Source organism: Stegodyphus dumicola, chromosome 12, assembly GCF_044657685.1.
Source record: "Stegodyphus dumicola isolate Sdum_Otavi_A_Nest chromosome 12, ASM4465768v1".
Classification (NCBI taxonomy): Eukaryota; Metazoa; Arthropoda; class Arachnida; order Araneae; family Eresidae; genus Stegodyphus; species Stegodyphus dumicola.
The window spans coordinates 109,027,481-109,053,332 of NC_140779.1; the positions used below are offsets into that span (position 1 = coordinate 109,027,481).

At 31.2% G+C, this 25,852-nt stretch overlaps 1 protein-coding gene across 8 annotated transcripts in view; it reads right to left on the reverse strand.

The window, feature by feature from the left end:
• Positions 1-404: 404 nt before the first annotated feature.
• PIG-L (phosphatidylinositol glycan anchor biosynthesis class L) overlaps positions 405-25,852 on the reverse strand; it is a 32,152-nt gene continuing 6,704 nt past the window's right edge. For 2 of the 8 annotated variants that reach the window (XM_085806789.1, XM_035351535.2), the window contains exons 2-7: positions 21,549-21,648; positions 20,139-20,229; positions 18,929-18,996; positions 11,099-11,130; positions 736-866; positions 405-624 (exon numbers count right to left, since the gene is read on the reverse strand). In XM_085806789.1, coding sequence (XP_085662915.1) covers positions 514-624; positions 736-866; positions 11,099-11,130; positions 18,929-18,996; positions 20,139-20,229; positions 21,549-21,648 — 533 coding nt within the window. In that variant the 3' untranslated portion in view covers positions 405-513. Of the gene's footprint in view, positions 625-735; positions 867-5,871; positions 6,211-9,102; positions 9,277-11,098; positions 11,131-18,928; positions 18,997-19,786; positions 19,856-20,138; positions 20,230-21,548; positions 21,649-23,594; positions 23,894-25,852 lie in introns of those variants that run through there. The other 6 variants (XM_035351536.2, XR_015038255.1, XR_015038256.1 and 3 more) reach the window with 6 other exon arrangements.

The following is a 25,852-nucleotide window of genomic DNA, read 5'->3' on the forward strand; positions in this document are numbered from 1 at the left end:
AAAAGAAATTTTCCAGCAGCTAGAGAGATGGTAAAAAGCAGTAGATGTGCTTATGTGATATACAAAATAATGCTTTATGTGATTCAATGAAGTTTTCTTATGTTTTCGTACTTTTTCATTTATATTTATCATTAAAACATAAAGAACTTTCCAGATGGCTTAATATTTGGTGCTGGGCATCATATTGCATATTTTATTACCATTGAACTGATTTTTAATAATAGCTACTACAGCTATTATAGCAAAATTACCCAAGCTCATTTCTTTCATATCAGTAATTACTAAGTTTTATGACAAAAATATGCTCAAATTCTATTTTAGAATGCAATATCTAACCCTGATATTAAGTTTACTTTATTAATTAGTAATCTGCTATGAGACAAATATAAAATCAGAATACAGCATTTATTGAAATTGAGTAATTTAATTTTATTTCAATGATTAAAGAATACAAAACACCAATATTCTTGTTTAAACAAAATTGATGTGACATTTTTAATTTAAATCTTAATCTCATTTGTTGAACATCATTTCTTCAAAAGTGTTTACATATAAATATCTTGAAAACAATATGTATAGTTTCCTAAACCATACGTACTGAGACTGATGAGCTTTCATGGATTTCTAGGAAGGAAAATATCTATATATATTTATATATATATGCACAAATTAAATATTTTTAGAAATGTTGTACAATAATATGAATGGTATAAATTTAGGATTTAAAAGTCTAACCTGTGCAGTTCTAATGTCATTATACTTTGATACATAGTATATATTCTCACGAAGACAACACAAAGGCACTCCAAACAAGCCAATATATTTTTGTATCAAAGAAACAGATTTTAGTTGAAGAACTTCACAACCTAGAAATGAAAAAGTTTCATAATTAAAATATATTTTTAAAACAAAAAAGGCAGTATGAATAAATATTCAACATTTCAAAATGAACTTATTTAAAAATTTGTTCTGTAGTGGTTTAAAATAAATTTTATAGATGTAATTAATTTACAGCACAGTTATATAGAAAAACGAAACAATATTTATAAAGTATAAAAAAAGTTGACATCCTTTCACATTTGTTAATATACAGGGTGACAATTATTGAACTATATGAACTAAAACTGTCATAACTTCTGAAAGACTTGTGTGATAAAGCTCAAACTTTGTGGTTGGCCACAGGGCACGATAGGAACTAGTATGGGCATGCGCACGCAACTTGTTATTGATGGCCATTTTCAAGTGAAAATGTCACGGTACTGCGTGCTTGAGCGTATAGCGCTTGTAAAGGCCTATTATGCGAGCAATAACAGCCCGTTTGTGACTGAGTACAAGCTGAAGACAACCAGTCTAAGTACGGTAACAATCAAGAATTTTATTTGCAAGTTTGAGAGAACACATAGTGTTTGTGACAACAGTGTTTGCAATGTCAGTCAACAAACAAGTGTGAAAAAGCCTGAAAACATCGAGAAGATGCACTGTGTTTCAAACCAGCCCAAGGAAATCGATCAGATGAGCTGCAGAACAGGTGGGAATCAACCGGGAGACCCTGCAACAAATTGTTGAAGACCTGCATCTCTTCCCATAAAAATTCAAAACTATCAGCCATTAAGGCCCATGGCCATGGGACAGCGGTTGTGTTTTGCCAACACTTATTGTTGAGAGAATTGACAAACAGGAATTTGATGTGAATATGGTTTGGTTTAGCGTTGAAGCCCACTTTCATTTAGATGGGTTTTTTTCAATAAGCAAAATTAACATATTTGGGGGTCTGAGAATCCACATTTCGCGATTGAGAAGTCTCTCCACCCTCAACGGGTGACTGTGTGGTGTGTGTGATGTCCAATAATCGGTGCAATATTCACGGTGACTACTAAACAATACGTGAAGGTTTTGGAAAATTATTTCATTCCCATTATCCAAAGTGTCCCTGATTTCAACAAGACGTGGTTCATGCAAAACGAAGCTCGACCCTCAGAGCAAGAGAGTGTTTGATGTCCTGGAAGATTGAGGACTGCATTCTAGCTCTGGGGTAACCAGAGTCCACTGGAATGGGACTCGCTTGGCCACCATATTCTCCAGATCTGAACATGTGTGACTTATTTTTGTGGAGCTATATTAAAGACAATGTATATAGAAATAACCCAAAATTCACTGCTGAGCTGAAAACTGCCATTCAGGAGGTCATCGACAGCATTGATACTCAACACTTCAGCGGGTCATGCGAAATTTTGCTATTTGTCTGCAGCACATCATAGGCATATTGAACATGTCATAACCTAAATCCAAATATCTGTAGTTACGTTTGCATATTAATTAAAGTTTGTGCACTCAGTAGTTTTTAAATAATTTGTGTTTTATTTCATATAGTTCAATAATTGTCAGGCTGATGCTATGTGTTCATAGAGATCTCTTTAATAACTTTACCAAATGAAAAGGAAGAAATTGAGATAAACAATGATTCCTACAGCAAGATAGGAATTAGAAATGGTCGATCTGTTCCATTCAAAGAACCAATTCACTTTACTGAACGAATGATCAGCGCTTCGGCAAAAACAGAATGGCAGTTCTTTATTAACAGTTCACCGAGAGCTGTTAGGAAGCATGTAAAAAATTTGATTCCTTTCAATGTAAACCAGCAGTCTTTCCTTTATTATTTACCAAAAATGTTTCTGACCTATTTTTGATGCGAGTATGTGTGTTATGTATGTATATATGTGTGCTTTTGGCTTGCTTGTGTTCCATCTAATATTTAAAAAACAAAGCATTAAATAAACCGAATAATGTATGTATGTATATATGTGTGCTTTTGGCTTGCTTGTGTTCCATCTAGTATTTAAAAAACAAAACATTAAATAAACCGATGCCCCTATTTGCAAATGGATGGAATCCCCCCCCCATCAGGCAGTGTGAGAAACTGTTTAAATAACATAGATTATAGTAACTAGTTCATTGGATTCCCAGCCATCTTGTGCTCCGACACTAGCGGCAGATCTGGGTCTTCTGAAGTTGTGACATTTTGCACATTTCATTACTCCTGCTCTAGCTGCAGATCTGATTACAAACGCTCTTTTAAATCTGGCTCCTACGGAATCTTGATCATTTGGTCTTTCGCTTCCTCAGACCTGTTCCTTTGAGTCATTTAGATTCTTTTGTACTGTAATGTAAAATAATAAATTATATTTTTGTTTATTTACTTATTTTACTAACCTCTTATAAGCAAGAGCTGTGAATTTCTCTTTAATCTTCTTTAGAATTAGTATACATTTATAAATATAAATTTTTCCATCTAAGTATTGTTTCAAGGGTGAAGAACAAAATGGGAATCATACCGAATAGAAAAACCTCAAGCTACGATTGGTATCATTTTGTCAAATTGGATAAAAAAAGAAAATGTCCATATTATCAGCAGACAATTTTCTATTATTTAGGATCTGCCTCCAATCTAAAAATTTATTTTTACATTGTGTTTTGATTATAACAAAATATAAATTATAGTAATAAAATAATGTAATCTTTAATAAAAGTGAGTTTAGTTTTCATTATTTTTTAATTTTTAGCATTTTCTTATTTCCAGAATTTGATTGTTTTTCTATGTAGAAAGGTTTCTTTAGAGGATCTCAAAAGTACAGTTGAAAGAAATCAATCTAGGGAGTGAGCAGTTCGGTTGAGTCGATTCCAGTAATACCACTCCTAGTTCAGTTCTTTCTGTTTTTCTCCCATCTCTGCATACTGCTCTTACTCCATGCCTGTTCTGAATGCATTCATCAGGGTGAATTATTGAGCTCATTAGTGGCTCATCATTAGTGAGCAGTGAATCATTAAAAAGAACTTATTCATTTCAATGAGTGGATGGTTCTGATCTGATCCCTTAAAGGAGCGGTTTTGCCCATCTCTAATAGGAATGGGAGTGATGAAATTCATCATTGGATAACAGAAGTTATGGAGAACATTACCTATCACTTCCAAGGGAAAAGGAGTGAAGCGTTTTAGAGAAGGATGGCCAGCTTTAGAAGATGACAAACGATTTAATGCATAACAAATGCCATTATTGTGAAAGTAAATCAGTCTATAAGCAAGGTCAACATATAAAACAGAAAATTTGATAAAGAATCATAACATAAGAGAAAGTTTATTAATAGTTCGAAAACTAACCTACAGAAACACTTGATGTCCTGTAGAACTTCTAACTTTTTTTTTTTTTTTTTTTTTTTTAATGAATGCTCATTACATAAAACATTTCTGTTCTTTTCTGGCATATTGACTACTCATGCTTCTGAGAACATGAAAGCCAAGTTCCCTTATTAATGAAGCCTAATAACAGCTGTGAATAAATAGTAGCTTTTTAACAATGATGATGTCATTACAGTGGGAAAAAGTGTTTATATGGAAGTTTTCTGTAAATATTCTGTACCTAGTTTGAAAGAGTAAATTTAACCAGTGTTGAAAATCAGTTCTTTGAAATTTTCATTTAAATGACAAAGCAACATAAATGGCTCCTTGAACTGGGGGATAGATGTTTCTACCCTCTTGGGATCACATGAAATGGGAATTTGAAATTTCTTTTGAATGCACTACAAACAAAAATGTAAATACAAGGCTTAGTCTGAAAGTTTTGAGATACACATGGGTTTTTAAAGTTATACTTATGAAATTTAAAGTGTTCAAAGTAGTCTTCTGTATCAATGCACTTCTGTAGGTAAATTTTCCTACAGAACTTTTCTTCTGTAGGTAAGATTAAATGCCTCAAGCCATTCATTTCTTGGAAATCGATGAAAACTGCATGTATAGCCTCATCAATCACATCTTCGGAATGAAAAGGACATCCACGTTTGTTCCTTTTTAGATTAAAAACAGCCAAAAAGTCATACACAGCTAGATCAGGTGAATAAGGTGAATGACCTGTTACTTTGATGTGTTCAAGAAACTCATCTGTTAGTCTTATTGAATCTTGCTGAATATCCAACATTCACTTCTTACAGAATGTTTGGAAGGACTTAGTGGTATACCAGTTAGCTATGACTCTCTTCTGTCCTTTCACCTTGATAGCTTTGGCCAGTCTTGCACTTCTGAAGAAAATGGCATATATTACTTTTTTTAATGGCACGTTGTCTTTTCACCATTGTGGGCATGGGATCATCTTCAAAGTTCAATACTTTACTTTCTTGATATGTTGGAATGTCAAAAAATGGTACGTACATTTCGTCACCAGTTACGATTTTAGAAATAATGTGGTGGCCACCATCTTTATGTAATTTAAGGGTTTCTTTACTGATTCTGACCCACTCTTCTTTTTGGTGCTCAGTTAAATTATGGGGAACCCAATGACAAACTAGTTTTTTCATATGCAGTTTTACATGATAAGTGGCAGTGGGTCCAATGATAAGGTCCTTCTGTATCATTTGGTGAGTGCTGCGATTATCATCAATTCACATTTTCCATATGGCAGGGGCATTATCCGGGATTACTGCTAACAATGGCCTTCCAGTGTGTTCTTCATCCTGAAAGAGAGTTGCAACCTTTGTGAAATTCTGTAAACTACTCTGAATAGAGTAGAATGAGATGGAACTTCATTTCCTAATGCTAACTATTGAACGCATTCTTTTTGAGTTAATTGTACTCTAAAATCATAGCACAGTTCGATAATGTTCTCATGTCAACTCCATTTTCCCTTCTGCTTAAAATTTATTCTGTGCTAAACTACTTGCAGTTGGCCAATAAAAATCATCTGCTAGACCAAAATAGTTCATATTTTCAAATCTAACCATTAATTTTGTTTTCCTGTCACTTACATCTGCATGTATCTCGAAAATTTCAGAGTGACTTCCGTATAATGAAAGCTATTAAAATTATACAAATACTTTTAAAATATTTCAGATGCTTGAAAAGTCACTTTATTAGTCATTTATGCAATAAAATTTCAACTCAGTATTAAAAAGCAATTTAAGAAAATTTACAAACATATAAAGAATGTCAATTCCTTAGCATATAAATCTGCTAGTCAAAAAACAGTAAAGGAAACTGAAGATAATATGCTTCTAAATGCTTCACAAAAAACATGCTTCAAGACCACTTTTTTCAATTTTTTTCAGTTGAGCATCATATAAAGGAGCTTTGCATCTATACAAGTACTGTACATGATATGAGCCAATTCTCTTTTTAACATTTTACTCTTGGATGTCTACATGCATCTTAGATTTAAGTGGAGACCTGAAAGATACAGAAATACTGGCATTTCTTATTTTTGTTATCAATAGAACAATAATTTGGCATAAAGTTACTGATTTTGCAAAGTTGCATCAGTAAGAAAAAATCAGAGTGAACTGGTTTTTAATTAGAAATTAAACTACTGGTCTTAACTAGGTTCATAAATAAAGGACTTCTTTCATTATGGTTTATTGTAAAAATGCTATTTACAGCATTTAAACTTTTTAAGAATTTTTGTAGTTAGTAAAATGAAGTGATTGATTCTTTATGTGATAATGGTAATCAAATGACTTACAACTGTCAAAGCATTATTAGAATTTTTGTATTATGTTTCTGTGCATATCTTCTCATGGAAAGAGCTAATAAACTGACTACAATTCATAAAGATTATTCTTAAAAATGAGTAAAATAACACCCATAAATCATTAATGTTTCATTAGTACAATAACTTTAAATAGTTTCCCAGGAAGGAAAAAAAAAAAAGTTCTCCGTTACACTGTTTGCTGGCCATGATTGCTTGGCTATCCATCTTAATAGAGTTTGTCTTAATAAAGCAATAACAACACCCTTTACTAAACATTTAGAGCTTGAATAAACAAAAATGCGTGCTGCACTCTTTATCTTATGTAATACAGTCTAACTTATTTATGACATTCTTTTTATATAATACCTTGCTTGCTACTGAAAATTTAGGCAGGAAGTATTTAACAAAATCGCAAACTGTGATGCTACACAGTTTTTGATATTCAAATGCATGTTTAGTTTTTCTTCATTAAAATGTGTAATATGAACAAAATATATAAAGAAAGTACATTCTAAGACACAAAACAACACACTAAGGAGCAGCCCAATAGAGATATTTTGATACTTAAATACAAATATCAAAACATCTCTAAAATATATAATGTTAAATAATGAATAAGTAGTATAGTAAAAATACATTCAAAACATAAGTGTGATGGATTTAAGAATGAGACAAAATTTCATAGATATGATGCATGTGTACAGTAAAAGAAATGGCTACAATTTCAGAAAAGCTGAAAATTTTTCCTTCTAAATGGAACTGTCTCTCATCATTATAAGCCTTATTCACAAGAAAAGATATTTTGTACAGTATTCAGTTGAGAGGGGTATGATTTACTTAAGAAAAAAGAGCTATACTAAGTGAGCAAGCTAATAAATCATTGGCCTGGATGCAGGCTGTTACTGAATACAGCAGTCACTCATTACGATTAGCAGATGGTGTCCTGCATGATTTTTTGTTAAAATGTCTCCAATTGTTGGCTTAATTTGCCAAAATTCTGGGATAGTCAGAGCAGTCTTCTCATCAATTGCAGAAGAGATCTAGTGACATAGCTGGTTAAAGAAGTGTTGTAAAGACACATGAAATATGTAGCTGAACATTACCTTGCAGAGAAATGTTCAGAGTGGTGTGACATACAGCATGCAGTATAATTTTGTTAATATGCCTCTGTAATATAAAGGTGCCACAGATGATTATTTAAATGGTCTAGCTATCAAAAGTAATGGTAGCCCAAACCATAATGCCTTGTTGCCATACTGCGTGATTTATGACAGCAAAGCTAGAATCCCAACACTATCCCATAATTGTCCCGACATGTTGACACTGGTTGTTAGGGCAAAATGGAACTTCTCCAATCAATAGAATTCCATGTTGATTGAGTCTGGTACCAATGTAGCTACAGTTGATGATATATACTAGTGAGCATTAAATGGCATAATTGATGGTACAGATTGCTCTCCAAGTCTACTAACAATGTTTCTGGCACTCACTTCTGTGTTAAGTCATACGTCGGATTATTGATACAGAAAAACTGACTGCTGTCAGAACAACTCTGATAATCACTCGTCTTTGCATTCTATTTTCAGAATAGGGGAACTGGTATCTTCTCAAAGCTGAATTTAAAGTTGTTCTTCTATTCCTTCCAATATCATCTAATTATTGCATGATTCTGACACAGGAGTTAAGCAATTCATTGATTTACACAGTCAGCCTCTTTCATATTGTGACATATACTCACAATCAGTGTGAAGGAAAAACATTGTTACGATCAAAATGAGTAGCCATGTAATGGAAGAATTTGAATTTTGAAAATATTCAGTTCTGATGTGATAAGCTATTTATTTACTTGGTCTTAATTTTCGATTTTCTTAGTAAATCAAAAGGAACTTGCATAGAAAGTTTCATTACAATCAGATTATTTTTTCAGGATGTATCGACTTAACATTTCACAGAGAATTATGTGATATTATAATATATGGAAAATATTTCACTGAAATAAGGAAATAATGCATACATTACCTTACAAAAGTGATCAGACACTAAATATAAAAAAAATAATGACAAAATTTTTAAATAACATAAAACTAAAATTATAAAAAAACCTTTTTGAAGTGCTTTAGTCTTCATTTTATATTAGATACAAGTCTTTAATCCGGACTCGTCAGGACTTCGGCGATTTCAGATTAGGGGTTTTTCCGGATTATAAATCATCAATTTAAATCTGGTAAGATGGCATGCAGAAATTATAAAATTAAAAATATGAAACCGTAATTTGTTAAATAAAGAGCAATTATGATCTAAAGGGTATCAAAATTTACAAAAAAAAAAAAAAAAAAAAAAAAAGCTTAATATTTAGTTGTTTACTTTATTAAACATTTCTTTCAATGTAAGTTGTTTAAGTTGCTTTGTTTTTTGTACTAATACTTTCTCTTTAATTCTATAAACAGACATAATTTCTTGTTCAATTACAAAGTTCTGCTGTTCAAGTCCTGTACTTGTTCAGTTACAAAGTTCTGCTGTTCAAGTCCTGTAACTGCTGTGCCAAGAATACCGACTAACTTGTCAATCAAAATTTTTTCGTTTTCACTAACCTCTCTGTCACTTTCTTCATGCCTTTATCAATTTTTTGCAGCAATTCCACTTTTTGTTTGATGGACATCGAAACATGCTTTCGCTTTGTAGATCATTGACAGCTTCAGAATCAGAAACTCTTTTTGACATAATCGAAGGTTCAAGCTTACTTTTTATAAAATTGCTCTAACAGTCTGCAAAAAATAATAAGCCAAATTACAAGATTAAGGAACAACGCAATCTGCAACATTAACTGAAATAGATAATTATATAATTTTAGCCTAGCTTATACTGTCCGTTACACATTAAACGCGCATGCATAAACGTATTATGTGCATGAGTAAAGATATTATGCGCATACGTAAATGCTACACATGTGCAGAAAGTTTGTAGCTTTGAGGTCCAGATTATAGATCATTCTGGGTTATGGACGTCCGAATTAAAGACTTTGAACTGTATTTGTTTCCGGATACAACATAATGAACATAAAATTTAATACTATCTCTTCAGAGCAGAAAATCATATCATTAAAAGCTTTCGGCACTATTTAAACTGTTAATAAAATCATTTGTAATAAATATTATGTCATGCTATTTTGTACCTCAGCCAAATAGATACTACCTAAAAAAATAATTTTCTTGAAATTTTCAATAAAAGTTTCTTTAATTTGTGTCATATTTCAATATATTTTTATGGTGGCTTTTTTAAGAAGACATTAAAAATTTGTAAATATATTCATAACTTATGTGAAAAAGTCAATAAGAAAATTTGGTAAGTCATTAATTAAAACCTATTTTTGACATGTAATGTTATTCAGAATGAAAGTAGACTCCACTGAATGAATGTAGAAAATGATGTAATGACAGTAGATAATAATCAAAATCTGAGTGTTTCCAAACTGAAGCAGAATTTCATTCTTACATTATAATTATTATTCTTATGTTTTTATCTTACGTTACATGAAACTTACATGGAGTAATTGTGAATCAAGAGAATGTTAAAATAGTAATCCACTATGCTTGGTGTTCTAAGTGGAAAAAAAAAAAAAAAAAAAAACTACAGCTTTTTTTCTCAAAGTCTATGAGAAATAAAATTCTGAATACTGGAACAAAGCAAAATTTGATGAGGAAAGCTATAATATTTTTGATTAAGATGGTCAGATTTTTGCATTCATTAAACTCAAACAAGAATTTCAAAAATATAGTTATTAATATATAAAACATATAGCTAATATTAGAAAATGGTTGCTGAAATGGTACTAGAAATTATATTTTGTTGCTTCAAATTATAATCTTTATTTATTTATATTGTAATGGATCAGGACAAACATAATACTATTTTTAAATGATAATTCTAAATTCCCCCATGATAATGACTTCAACCTATTGCTATGAATGTGCAGTTCTGGCTACTGTTAATATTTCTAAGAAACTCAAAACACCTCCTCAGTATCCAGATATAAACTATTTTAAACACACTCCGCAAGAAATAAAATACTTAATTGGGAAACAAAATACTTTTTTTTAAATAAATAACTGAAATGTTGATTTTAAAATATTGCAATAGATATTATTAAAAAAATCATCAGTGCAAAATGAATACAGTATAATTAGGCTAGAAATGATAATAATTCCAACTGAGTTAATGCTTAAAAGATATTAGAAAAATTTTAAGACTATTTATTTTATTTGACCCCCAAAAAAAGTATATGATCAATTTATGGCTTGAATAATATAAGTAAAAAAATATGTTAACTTTTAAGTTTAATATGTTATTTTGGGGGAAAACATCTAATGTGAGAACAATACTACATAAATGTGCATTTCAATGAAAACCACGCTTTATAGTCTCAACTTAATGCATTTAAAATTTGTGATGCTATTTATAGATTTAAAGAATATCTGATCACATTATGAGATGCTATTTCCTTACAAAAAAGTTAAGCAATAAAAAAAGTCATACTCAGTTTTAAATCATGTATTGTATTGGATATTTATTTATTAGAGGACTAAATACCTGGAGGTAAGAGCTTTTTCAAAGTCAAATATCTGAAAATAATGAGGGACAGTAAATGCATTTATATCAAATATATAATAAAAGCATTCTTTATTTTATTTGTTTGTATGCATAAATTATGGTAAGAAAATATTAACTATACATGCATAAATTATGGTAAGAAAATATTAGAAAATGAAAAATTATAGTAAAAGAAATTCCTTAAGCCTTAGCATAGTATACTATACATAATAATAATACAGAATGGATGTACTTGCATAAAAACAAAAATACTATTATAAAATGTTTTGGAATGATATAAATTGTATTCCCTCTGTCTCATAACAATAGTAGTAAATGAAAATAAACATAGAATGCAACATTTATTGTCAAAAACCGAGATTAAATTAAAAAATAAATTAAAAATATTATTCCTAATTTTTATTATGAATGTTAAGATGTTTCTGGATTTTTCAACAATTTCGTTCCTGTGTTTACTTGTAGGTAAGATACCTTGACTACAAAGCTTTGCTTTCCCTATATGCATAAGCTTAATTATTGGAGCCATCATTCTTCATTGCTTCCAGCATACTCATTGATGTAACAAAAACATATTACCCAGTATTTTGGGAGAAATAACATCGTTACGGAATGTAAAGGCACGGTGAGATGGCTTCCCCGCAAAGCAATTTTAGGGTTGCCATAAAAATGGCAATGGAGGGCAGGGTTGCCACATTTGGTGAGAAATCGTCCATTTGGCAACAAAATTGTCGATATACCATGAACGGATGGAGAACCTTCTGGAACGAATTCTTACCAGTTTAGCCCAGAATGTTCTTGAACACAAGCCGAAAGCTATATAAACCCTGGTGGTCCGCAGTCAGTCAGTGTGTGGGTGGACTATGTGTAATTCAAAATGGCAAACCGATGCATTCATGGCGTCGAAGACTGAGGCCAGCAAACTCTATTTTTCAAGCTGAACTACTTTCATTAAAAAAAGCAGTACATCTTCATCTTTTCCATCACAATTGGAAATTTACAGTGATTCACTTTCTAGTCTGGAGGCCATAAAGGGGGAAAATTCAAGAAATACAATAGTAGCAGAGATAAAAATCCTTCTTCTTAACCTTCCTGCCCCTTCTAGACCCTTATTGAGCTGGCTTCCTGCTCATAGGGGGATTTATGGCAATGAGTTGGCAGACCAGTTGGCAAAAGAAGCGGTAAGAGGGAATAATCTTCCTCAATATTCATTGCCTTTACCATTTTCTTATATTAAGAGATATACAAAAGAGAACTTACTCCAGCAATGGCAAAAAAAGTGGGAACACTCCACAACGGGCAGAAGAACTTTTAAATTTTTACCAAAGGTCTCGGAAACATTTTTGGTTTCATGTGCAGCGCAGTCAACTTTTCTCACGGGTCACGGTCCCTTTCCATCGTTTTTATTCCGATTTCATCTAAAGGAAGATGACAAATGTCACTCATGAAGTATTGGGTCTCCAGACCATTTTGCTTTTTCTTCCCCACTTATCGCTGAATTTCATTTGCAAAGACCATCAGACTTATATTGGAGTGAATGGATTAAAACACTATTAAAACGACAAATTCTTCAGCACAGATTAACTCAAATTTTTAATATTTGCAATGAGATGTATACGTTTCCAACAACCTTCGTATAATATTTGCACTATGGGTAGCCCTTTTAATTTTTTTTTTTTCCCATTTGACATGTTGTAATGATAATTGTGTATTTAACTTCAATGCATAGAATATTGAGGACTATTAAGTACTGGATGTGCTCTGCACTTCCACATGGGAATAAGTTCTGCATTTGGAAATTGTCTGTTTGTATGTTAATATTATAGCCTTTAATTCTGAATTTTTTTTTTTTTTTTCCCTGTATTATTTTTGCATTTTTGTAAGTTAATTACAATTATTGTTAGCTGGTAAACTGGAATATTCTGACTGTGCAAAAAAAAAAAAAAAAAAAAAAAAGTTCATTACAGTTCTTAGAATATCTGCATTTTCAGTAAAAACAGGAATTTAGAACTGTATCTAATTATTTTGTGTGTATATCGTGTCCATCACAATTGGGTATAAGTTTCTGTTTTCCAGTAGATTAACTATTTTAAGCATTGTGAACTATTACAGCCAATTCAACTTAGAGTGGATTTATTTTATTAGCTGGCAAATTGGAATATACTAACTGTAATGAAAAATTGGTTGCAGTATTTGAAACATGTGCATTTATATAGTATGATGGATTGATAACTATACTAACTGTAATGAAAAATTAGTTGCAGCATTTGAAACATGTGCATTTATATGGTATAATTGATTGGTATATAATACGAACTGAATAATTTTTGGTATTTCATGTTTGTTACAATTGGGAATTGGTTTCTGTTTTTCTATAGATGTTTTTAATTATTTGAAGAAATTGGGCACTGTTATAGCCATTTTACAAGAATGATTAGCTGTATTTGAATATGTGTTCTTATGTCGTAGGAATACCTGTCAGTTTGTATAGATTGAAATTGTTTATTTGTGCTATTTATAATTGTATAATAGAAATTTATTATTTTAACTGCCATAAAAAAATTAGTTGCAGTTTTTTTTTTTTTTTTTAATTAAACATGTATATTTGTAGTATGTTTGATTGGTAAATATTCTAACTGTAATAAAAAATTAGTTGCAGCATTTGAAACATGTGTTTTTTTATGGTATGATGATTGGTATATAACATGTGCTGAATAATTATGTATTTTATGTCTATTTTAATTGGGAATTAGTTCTTGTTTTCCATTAGACGTTTTATTTTAGAATATGTGCTTTATATTGTTGTGACTGGAACTGTTTAACAAATCTGTAGTTTTGCACAATTTAGAATTGTATTGAAAATTTTAAGAATTAGTTTCCTTCTTTTTTTATCATCTGGGAGCCAAGTCATTATTTACAAAACATTTGCTTCTGTGGATAATAGTAAAATAGTGTACATATTACAATGAAATTCCCAATTGCAATTTCGTGATTGCCTTGTGAATAACTGCGACACAGTGTGCAAATTGCTATGGACGCACATAATGAGATGTGCAAACTGTTAAGGACACAAAGTTATGATGTTTTGAAGTGGACAAGTAGTATTTATTTGGACGATGAACTTAACAAAAGTGAACATAGAATAGCCTACACAACATCATATCCTTTGGGCTATGGAACTGTCAATTGCCTGAACCTGAACTCATGTGACTGGTTTACTCTGTGGATAACTGCAAAAATAATACGGAAACACGTCATTAGGTGTGTAACTGATAAGAACATGAAGTTATGACGTATTGAAGAAGACATAGGTTTAAAAACTGTTAATATATAAGTTTCACTCTCCACAACATAGATCCTATCCATGACAATATAATTATTAATTGATCGTATATTTATTTTCATACGGATTATTATGTAACAATTATTGTATAGATGACATTGTCAATTTAGCATTGTAATATTCTATCATTGATTCAGTGAATGCCGCTGACGGTGGATGGTAGATTCTTTTCCGTCGCATGGACATATAATTCTGATTGGTGTAGAACCTTAGGTCGGAGGTCCATGCGACTGTGTATCAAAAATTGGGTGTCTCTCATCGAGCGAGTGTGTCTCGTCTAGTGAGTCAATCCCTGTGAAGGCGATCACGTTGACAGCCGGCCAGCGAGTGCCAAGTGGGTCGTCAAATGCACCGAAAGAGTCTTGTAGAGTACCGTAGTTAGTGCATCGTCGAGAGAGCATGTTGAGCTCCGGAAACGACTGAACCGAGAGTCAGGAGCTGTGCTCTGTGTGTCGTCGAGTGCATCACGAGTTGTAGCGTGGAGTTCCGAGAACGACCAAGCAGAGTCAGGAGCTGTACTCTGGAAAGCAGAGTTGGGTGCTTTGCAGGAAGCCGTCTCCACCGTGATAGCCTGATAACCTGAAGGCTGTGTCACTGATCGTGTCAGCATGTTTATAGTAGTTCATCGACGACTGTAAAACATGTTTTGGAGCTGTCCTGACAATATTGTCTAAATAAAGTGTCTTTCGATACTTCATCAAGTGTCGTTGTTATTCACTCCAAATCTACAAACCCCGTATGAACGCAAAGGAAGAAAATAACATAACAACTGGTATCAGAAAAAAAAAAAACGCAACAATATCAAGGGCTATGTTTGCTGCTTTTGTGGTGCCTCGTCTGCTAAGAGGAATATATCTTGGTTTTTCATGTTTTTCTCCATAATCTTTGCATTTACGTTCACAGTTTTGTTAATTCAAAGAATCAACATTAGAACAAGTATCACTTTGACGATTATTTTCGGAAGCATTTTTCCAAATTCTTGATATGGTCATTCTGTGGCATTTAAATTGTTTTCTTCTGAGTGAACTGGACAAATGCATAGAGATCTTTGCTTGAAAATTTTCATCTTCATTTTACAATGGGTTGATATTAAACTAAAATAAAACAATTGATTTTGATGCTTAATTCATAATAGAATCAAAAGTCGTTAGTTCGGACACCCATAATCCAGACTTCAAAGCTACAAACTTTCTGCGCATGCGCCATGTTGACGCATGCGCATAGGCGTTTATGCATGCACTTAAGACCTTTACGGCTGCACATACGCGTGTGCACATAATACGTTTACGCTTGCGCGTTTAATGTGTAACGGATGGTATAAGCTAAAATTATCTAATTATGTATTTCAGTTAATGTTGCAGATTGCGTTGTTCCTTAATCTTCGAATTAGATCCGGCTTATTATTTTTTGCAGACTGTTAGAGCAATTTTATAAAAGTAAGCTTGAACTTTCGATTATGTCAAATAGAATTTCCGATGCTGGAGCTTCCAAAGGATCTAAAAAGAGAAAGTATGGTTTGATGTCCATCAAACAAAATGTGGAATTACTGCAAAAAATGAATAAAGGCATATCCTTTGTTTCTCTAACCATTTCGAAATCTGTTTATCAATTTCACGCTGCTCTGCGGCCTGTGGGGGCCGCGGCACGCAATGAATTGGAAGTTGATCTGTCAGCACTATCCTTATCTTCAGGGCAGATGTTTTTATTTTATTTGTCTTATAATTTTTTACTAAATGCAGCATTTCATCTCGATGTACTCCATCTTTGATATGATTTAAATCAAATTTCTCGTCATTATAATTTGCTTCCGATAGTGAAGAAAGTGACACAGAGGTTATTGAAAACGAAAAAATTTCGATTGACAAATTAGTCGGTATTCTCAATGCAGCAATTATAGGACTTGAACAGCGGAACTTTCTAACTGAACAAGAAATTATGTTTGTTTATAGAATTAAAGAGAAAGTATTATCACATAAAACGAAGCAACTTAAACAACTTACATTGAAAGAAATATTTAATAAAGTAAACAAATAAATATTAAACTTTTTTTTTTTTTTTTTTTTTTTTTTTTTTTGTAAATTTTGATACCCTTTAGATCATAATTATTCTTTATTTCATAAATTACGGTTTCATATTTTTAATTTTATAATTTCTGCATGCCATCTTACCAGATTTAAACTGATGATCTATAATCCGGAAAAATCGATAATCCGGAATCGCCGAAGTCCCGATGAGTCCGGATTAACGACTTTTGACTGTATTAGGTTAACTTAAAAATTAAAAGATGTGTTAAAACAAATGACAGATATCATGAAACACTGATTTTGATTGAACGCTTCGCAATTTTGCACTACACCATCACTTACAGATGCATTCACCAATAATTCTGCTTTAAATATTCACTTGCTACTATTATTATGGGACAGAAGGAGTAATTAAGTATTTTATTTCATAAACTTTAAAATCTAAGTTTAGTATAATTTTATACAGTGAACTGGGTTAAGTGTATTACTTTCACAAATATATGCTTAATAAATTATTGCTATTGAGAACAGAAATATATTTAGGCCAACAAAAATAACCTTTTTTTAAAAATTTTTTTATTTATTTATTTTTCAGAGCAGCTTGATTAAGTGATAGACCCATGGTTGAAATGGTGTTAGCGACAAAGGGCCAGAGCATATTGCTCTACCCCTAATCAAATAAAGTTTAAAATTTTTTATATAAATAACTTATCTGAGATCTAAATAGTGAAAAGAAGTAAAACAATAGGAATCACGTTAGTAAACACAAGCAAAGTGTAATCGAGCTGATGATTAGTCAATCACAGGAAAGTGTGAATTAAATAGTGCCACAGAAATATAGTGCACATAAACAATAACCAACTACAATTTAGTTATATGATTTTATATGATTAATTGTGGATTTAAGATCAGCATTGGCCTTTGGATGTTATTATGATAATTAAAGTCATAGCAGTATTATTTATTCACATCTGGTTCTCATGAAGTCTTTTGGCTAAGTGATAGTAATGTGTCCTTAATTGGACAATTTTAAGTTCCTTATGAATTACATTATGTTTTTATGTACCAGGGAAAATTAATTATTTGTTTTAGTACATTATTTTGGCCAAGTAGCAATTTGTACATTATTTTGATCAATTTCCATTTCTCTTTTTTTCTACAAGAGTAAGCCTAAACTGGACAGGCATAGCACAACATGCAATGCAGAGTGAATTTATAAATGAGTAACTTGATATCGATATAAAGAACATTGTTTTGAGTAATTAAAGGAGTAGAGTTTAACTTTATGCTTTCAAAATTTCTAGATAATAGATGCAATGTGTGGGGTACATGAGAGTGAATTAGTTACGATCACCTTAAGATAAGGGACTTATTTAGGCCAGGCCAGAGTTGTTCCATAGAACTAATACTTGTTGATGTTCTTCTTCCTGGTAAATAATATGGCCATAGTTTTATCAGCATTCCCTTGAATTTTCTATTTTCAGTCACATCTTCAGGGCCTGTATTTTGTAAATGTTGTATGACTGGCCGAACATATGCACTTTAAGCAAGGATTGCTGTGTCATCAGCTTACAATACTAGCGTTGTATTAGATGTGTGTGGAATTACTTAAATGTCAAAACGTGCGGACCCTAACAGAGACCCTTGTGGTATACTAGCTGAGATACTAGCTGAGATAGCTCGGCAAGTAGACTTTGTGCCCGAGATGTGAATGACAGAGTGTCTGCCTGTCAGATAGGATTTAATTACACATGTAACATAATTTTGGAAGCGCAGATTGTGGATTTTGTAGATAGTGTTTGTCCATTCAGACACGATTGAAAGCTTTAATATGTTGATGAAAAATCCTCCTCTGATCTTCTTGGTTTGTGCACTTCTGGAGATTAGTTCTACTACTCTACACAGCTGATATGTGGTAGCTAAGTTCCTTCAGAATTCAAATTGGCACAGTATGATAGCGTTGTTTACATCCAGAAGTTATTGACTACTGCTTTCAACAATTTAAGTAGAACTGCTTTCAACAATTTACTGAGACGTGGTAGTAGATTAACTGGCCAGTATGATTCAGGAGCCGATTCAGTCAACTCTTTAATCAAATTGTCAATGTCACTCACCATATGTACAGTTGTTAAACTGTAATGAATAATGCTTAAAGCTTTGGCAAATTTTTGCCAGTCAGCAATAATGTCTGTTTTATCTGATGTGATATAACTGATAAGTGATGAATGAAACTTCACTATTTTATTCATCACTTTGTAAAAATCTTTCCACAGATAATTTATTCCCTATATAAGTACTTAAAAATATATGAATTATATATGCATGAGATTATTCAATTTGATATAGTCTAAATATTAAGCATTAATATGCACATATACTATTTAGTAACAAAAAAACAGGATAAACATATTTATCCTTTTAAAAGAAAAAATGAGAAAAACGAACTTCAATCCATGATGTATTGCAATATGGTTTAAATGACCACTAACACCACCTTCGTCAAATGATATTACCTACAACAATAAATTTTAAAAACATTAGTTTGTGAACAAAATGAAAAAAAAAAAAAAAATACTATACATCTTTTAGGCAATTTTTTTCACATTCATAACAATATTTATTAAAACTTCAATTATCCTCTGTTGACAAAAAATTATATGTATTATAAAACATGGGAAAAAATCATGCTGAAAATATATAATGGAAGTATATTTTTATAAAGTTTGAAAACTATAAGAAAAGTATTTTTTATTTTGGACACATTCTTATTTCCTTGTATCTAACATATGAGTAATTCATATTAAAAACAGTTTCAACTTAAAAAATAATATTGGCCATAATAGTAAGACTACTAAGCTCTGGCAATTTAACACAGGTTTAATAAACAACAAATAGGCTAGCTGCATGAGATTTGCAGTCTTATCCATGCATAACATAAATATAAACTATTTCCTTTAAAAAGTTCAAAAAGACATTCCTTCTTCAAGGAAGGGCCTTGCCATAGCCAATTAAGCAATAAAAAAGACTGCTGATAAATTCATTATACCTCAACTAATTCTCTTCCTAATTCTAAGAAAATCTATGCATGTCCAGAATTAATCTTGCTGCCACCTTTTATAATGATTATTTCAATATATTTAACATTTGTCAAGAATAACTTTACTGATTTTTATTGTCCAATAATAATGTTTTGAAAATAGTTCGTTTTATTGACAAGAAAGTGCAGGATATATGAAAATTATTGGATACATATCCGAATTATATAAAAAAAAGCATGAGCACTGCCTGCTTTTTTATCTCAAATGTATTATTAACACGTTACAGAACAGAAGCAGGATATCTCTGTTGCTTTTCATTCCATAACCCCAATACCTAACATGAAATCAAGTATTACTTGAACATAATAAAAGACATAAATTAAATACTACAGCATTAAACAGCATACATTAAAATTTATTATTAACTTTTGTAATTTCATCATTAAAAAATAAAAGCAATATACATCTATCTGTTCCAGTTTTATCACCCCTCTAGCATACATTTTTTTAAGATACTTCATAATGTATCCAATATTTAAATAACCTGTAAACTAATAGCGTAATTTATACATAAAGGGAATATATGTTCATAATATTAATATTGTGATTATACTTACTACATTTGCTGATAACTGTTGCACATATTTGAGTATTATAACAGCAACTCTTTTCTTATCCCAAAATTTTTTGGGATCATCAGGAAGTTTGCTTTAAAGAAAAAAGAATTACTTTCTATAACCGAAGCACAGCTTTAACATGCAAAATTTCAATCCGAAGTTTGCTTTAAAGAAAAAAAAATTACTTTCTATAACCAAAGCACAGCTTTAACATACAAAATTTCAATCATTTGAATAATAATAAAATAAATAGCAATAATATAGCAAATTAAAAATGAATAAATAAATAACACTCATATAGGCATTATAGTCATTGTCGCCAGCTATTATCCCTAGCTATTCTATCCATAAGTGCATGTCTGCAAACTCAGTGTCTGTGTACCATTGCATGCTCTTCCTATGCTGGCTACCACTCAAATGAGGAAATTCTTACTTTTTCCTCCTTAACTTTCATGCAGAGCACCACCTAATGATGTATGATAACGTTTCTGGTCATGAGTTGCTATGCAATTCTCAGTCCTTATGATGTGCCCTACCTGTGTTAAAAGTTTGTCACTATATTTTTGAGACAGCCTATATATCCTGAGACATGAAAAATGGACACTGGATTTCACTAGTTGACCAATTAGAATGGAAGATGTAAAACTGCCTGTTTTCTTTCTTTTCTACATACCTGCTTAATTTTTTAATGGAATTTCTATCTAATAATTATATTACCATAAACTTTTATTTAAAAATATACTAGCAAATATGTAACTAATAAAAATCTTATGACTGTTTTATAAATTAGTTAATGTACAAAAAGTTTGATTTTAAAAAGTAACTGCAAAAAATGTTATACATAGGTATCAATTAACTCTATAAACATGGTTTATAATAACTACATAAAACTAGTTTTATATATAATAAATATTTGCCTTAGATCTATTAACCCTCTAAGCTGCAGAGCTTTTCAGATTTACTTATGCAGAACTGTATTTAAAAAGCATTTTTTGGAAAGGGGCTAAATTTGTACATTTAATTATTTTAGTCTCTGTTTTCTAAACTTTCATTCATTATTACAATATGTATAGATCATTAAAAAAATAAAACAAAGTAAAAAATTTTAAATATTTTAAATAGTAATGTAATATATATCAAATGACAAAAAATATGATGATTGAATAAATAGGAGGTCATGCCACTCAGGAGATTAAACTTCACCAGTCTAGAAAAGAAAATATGGCTCTCTGCTACCAATTACTTTAAAAATAACTATAAATCAGATATGCAGGTGTCTTTATCTTAGCAACAGCCAGACCTCTGTTATAATCTTAAAGCTAATTTTCTATAAGTTACTAAATTTCGATCAATATTTGAAAATATAGTCCACATAACTAATGTATAACACACACTTATTTTCTGACTTACCTATCTTCAATTATAACAAGATTCCCAGCAGGAATGCCAAGTATTTTGCAACTTGCTCGTAGTTCCCTTTTCCTCTCTGCACTTTGGTTATAAAATCCACCTGAAATTTCAGTAAAATGCATGTATGTGTGTGTTAATTATATATGCATGTATATATGCACACACAAATTGTTTCATAAGAAACTAATAGTAAAGTTAATCAAATTTAAATTAGCTTTATATGAATGAGAGAATATTTATTATATATGCACATACATATACATGTTTTAGTCTTTGGCCCAGTACCTGCACTAAAGGTACTGCTTCCATATTTTTTTCCTAACTTTATAAAGAACATGTTTTGAGGGAAAACTTTGATTACAACCAGATATATATATAATACCAATGTTAGAAATCTATAAAAGATACAAACTGTAAAAGGTGCTTATGTGCTCCGGCTCACTCATGGAATCCAAGTGCAAATAGCTCTTGATAAATAGTACAAATACTGATATCATTCCCAAATGCTATTCGAGAGTCTATGGCAGTTGTTCTCAAACTTACTATGCCCCTTTATATAGCCAAAACCCTAATGATAAACTCCCCCTCCCCAAGTGAAATAACTCTATATAATGCACAAAAGAAAAATTACAATTTTAACTTCCATGTCTTGAATGATAAATGGTGAGAGAAAAATAAAATATTAATAAAACATTCTTATACAGTCAAAAGTCGTTAATCCGGACTCGTCGGGACTTCGGCGATTCCGGATTATTGATTTTTCCGAATTATAGATCATCAGGTTAAATCTGGTAAGATAGCATGCAGAAATTATAAAATTAAAAATATGAAACCGTAATTTATGAAATAAAGAACAATTATGATCTAAAGGGTATCAAAATTTACAAAAAAAAAAAAAAAAGCTTAATATTTATTTGTTTACTTTATTAAACATTTCTTTCAATTGCTTCGTTTTTTATGTGATAATACATTCTCTTTAATTCTTTAAACAGACATAATTTTTTGTTCAGTTACAAAGTTCCGCTGTTCAAGTCCTATAATTGCTGTGTCGAGAATACCGACTAATTTCTCAATTGAAATTTTTTCGTTTTCAATAACCTCTGTTACTTTCTTCGCTATCGAAAACGAATTATAATGACGAGGAATTTGATTTAAATCATATCAAAGATGGAGTACATCGAGATGAAATACTACATTTAATAAGGAATTATAAGCCAAATAGAATAAAAACATCTGCCCTGAAGATAAGGATAGTGCTGACAGATCAACTTCCAATTCATTGTGCAGCGTTAAAGATAAACAAAGCTTAGATAAACAAACGTTAAAGTTTAGATAAACAAAGGATATGCCTTTATCCATATTCACTGCTGACTAGAAAGTCACATCTTAGCCAATAATAATATGTACATTGGTTAGTACTGTATTCACAATGGCCAGGATTACACTTCAGCTTAATAGAGGAGAGCTGCACTATGCATTTGCTGCCCATGCAATATCTGCAGATCCTAAATTTTGATGCCTGGTTCCTCCAAAAATTTTTTTAATTTTGCCGTCTCTAAACTTTGCTGCCTAGTGCATCTCTTAAATTCTAAAAATTCCTGCTCTGGCAGCAATCCTGTTGGTGGTTTAAAATTTTAAAATGCACTTGACAAATCCTGTTAGAACAAAAACTTATTTACATAACAAAAATACAGATACATAATTATTTGAATACAGTAGAAGTCCAGAAATCCGCAGTGCTTGGGACCAGAGGTTGTGCGTATTTTAGAATTTTGCAGATTTCAGGACAGAAAAGATAATGCATAATATTCAGACTAAAAGGGCATAATAAAAAAGGCGTATTAGATACATTTAAATAAATTATTATATACATTATTACATCAATTTATTATATGTGTTATATTATTATTATTATATATATATATTTATATTATTATTCATTTATATTAGTGATTACAGAGATATTTAAAAGTATTAAGGATATATACAATAAAGACATATAAAAATAAGGGATATTAATAAAGCACAAAATATTCATTTTTTTACATGTTTTATCCATTTTTCTGGTAGAAGTTTGTTTTAAAACTTTAGGGTGCTTCAGAGCAAGTTCTTTTTGTAAATTATATAGAGTCAGAATCTCTTGTTCTATGACACAGCTGTTTTAAAAACTTTAGGTATTTTTCACCACATTCCAAACCCTCATTAAAAGATATTTTCTCATTCCTATCACCATCTGTGTTGGTGTTGGAATAGTTTTCTTGCTATGACGAGTTCAAAACAGAGCCAATGATTTCATCATCGGCCATCGCATTTGCCACTGTTGGCTCATTTGAACACATCATATATTCAACAATATCTTTTTGCAATGCCTCCTCATTTATTCTTTCTTTCGAATATAAAAGCAATTCTCTTGCTGTAACCCTTGCTGCACTGACCTAAAAACCAAAAAATTCACTGTCATCACTCTTAGTTTCAATAAATGGAGAAGACAGCCATACATTTACTAATGTTTTTAGGGAAATAGAATTCCACAATTTTGCTAACAAATAAATGCAGTCTTTGATGGTGAACTTTTTTTTTTTTATAATCACAAAGTGAAATTGAATAGTATCCTGAAAGAGGTGGTTTTTTTTTTTTTTTTTTTTTTTTTTTTTCCCCAGAATACCTGATTTATTTTTTACCTTGATACAAATTGGAGGGTAAAAAAAAATGTACTATCATGTCAATAATTCAAGATTTCCTGCTCTGGAAAAAATGTACTATCATGGCAATAATTCAAGATTTCCTGTTATGAGTCATTATTTTTTGGTAATTATGAAGACATTATTTGGTAAGTAATTTTCTTCGATATTTCATTCCTTATGTTATGGTTTCCAGAACCTACAAATTGAATGTTTATATTTTGAAAGGCAACATGGATTTTGAGTAAATGAATTTTTGGTATTTGACTGTACAGCCAAATTAAGAAAGTCAATAATGTTATATTCATTCAATTCATTCTATTTTACTTTAGATACTAAATTATACAAAACTGTGCTTTGGATTATGAAAAAAGTGCTAGGCAATGAGAAATGTATATAGTTGTATTTAAGAAGTGCATTAATAAAATACAATACAAGTATATTTACAATCTTTACCATAGAAAACAACATTCCCACAATATCAATGCCATATGCAATTTAAACATATAAATACATAGAAAAACAAATATAATCAATGCTAAATTAGTAGACAAATAAACACTTGAAAAATTGAACTTTTCCATGGAACTCTTATATTTTACCCCTGGGCACCTGAGTAGTAAAGGTATCAATATTATTTCTAAACAATAATAAGTCCAAAAATCTGAAACGACATATATTATTCATTGTGGTTGTACCTTGTCACATTAGGTTACATTATGAACCCTTACTAAGTTCATACGCTGTCTATGTGTTTACTTGTAGAGATAATCTGAATCAGAGAATGTAAAAAGTGATTTCAATCGGAGATTTAGCTGCACATTTTACCACGAACTGACCCAGTCCTGTAGGCAGTCAGTTAGTTTACTTTTAGTTTTGACTGAGTATTTTCTTTGACTTTTGAGAGTGACCATTAGGGTTACTTGGCAAGCATGTCCTTTTTTAGGACAGTACTCACAGATGATGAGGCTAGTGACTGTACGAATTCTGGCATTGACGCGATGAATTTCTGAAAGAACCCAGATTAAGGAAAAAAGCAAAAACTAAAAAGGAAAATTCGAGTTCGGAGAAGGAAACCCCGAATGTGGAAAGAATTAGAGACGAAAGAATTGAGAAACTTATCTAAGAATATAGAGCTGACTATTTGACTGATCACTTGGAATTTGAACAATGATTAAAGGAAGCCAAAACTCCAGAAGATCATAATAGAATTATGATTGAGCATGTAATGAAAAACTCATCAGTAAGAAGCAACGAACGAAGAAAGTACCTTCCATTCCTAATAATGAAAATGATTGGACTATGCACCAAAAAAGATGGCTAAAATTCAAGAAAAACTAATTCTGATGGAGATACCTCAAGAAAACTGTTTTCAAGTACTTGGGAAAATCACCGAGGAAAACCCCGAAGGAGGAGCCACCACCGACAACCCAACCCCACCCATTGTATTCTTACAAGACAATGTTAATTGGATGATGCTGAACGAAATGTTCACTCTAAATCATACAGAATGCCATGAATTGCAAATGAAAGGAAAATCCATCTTCATGTATACGAAGAATTTGAAGGATTACAGTGTGATGAACGAACTTTTGCTTGAATAGAAGATCCCCTACCATTCAT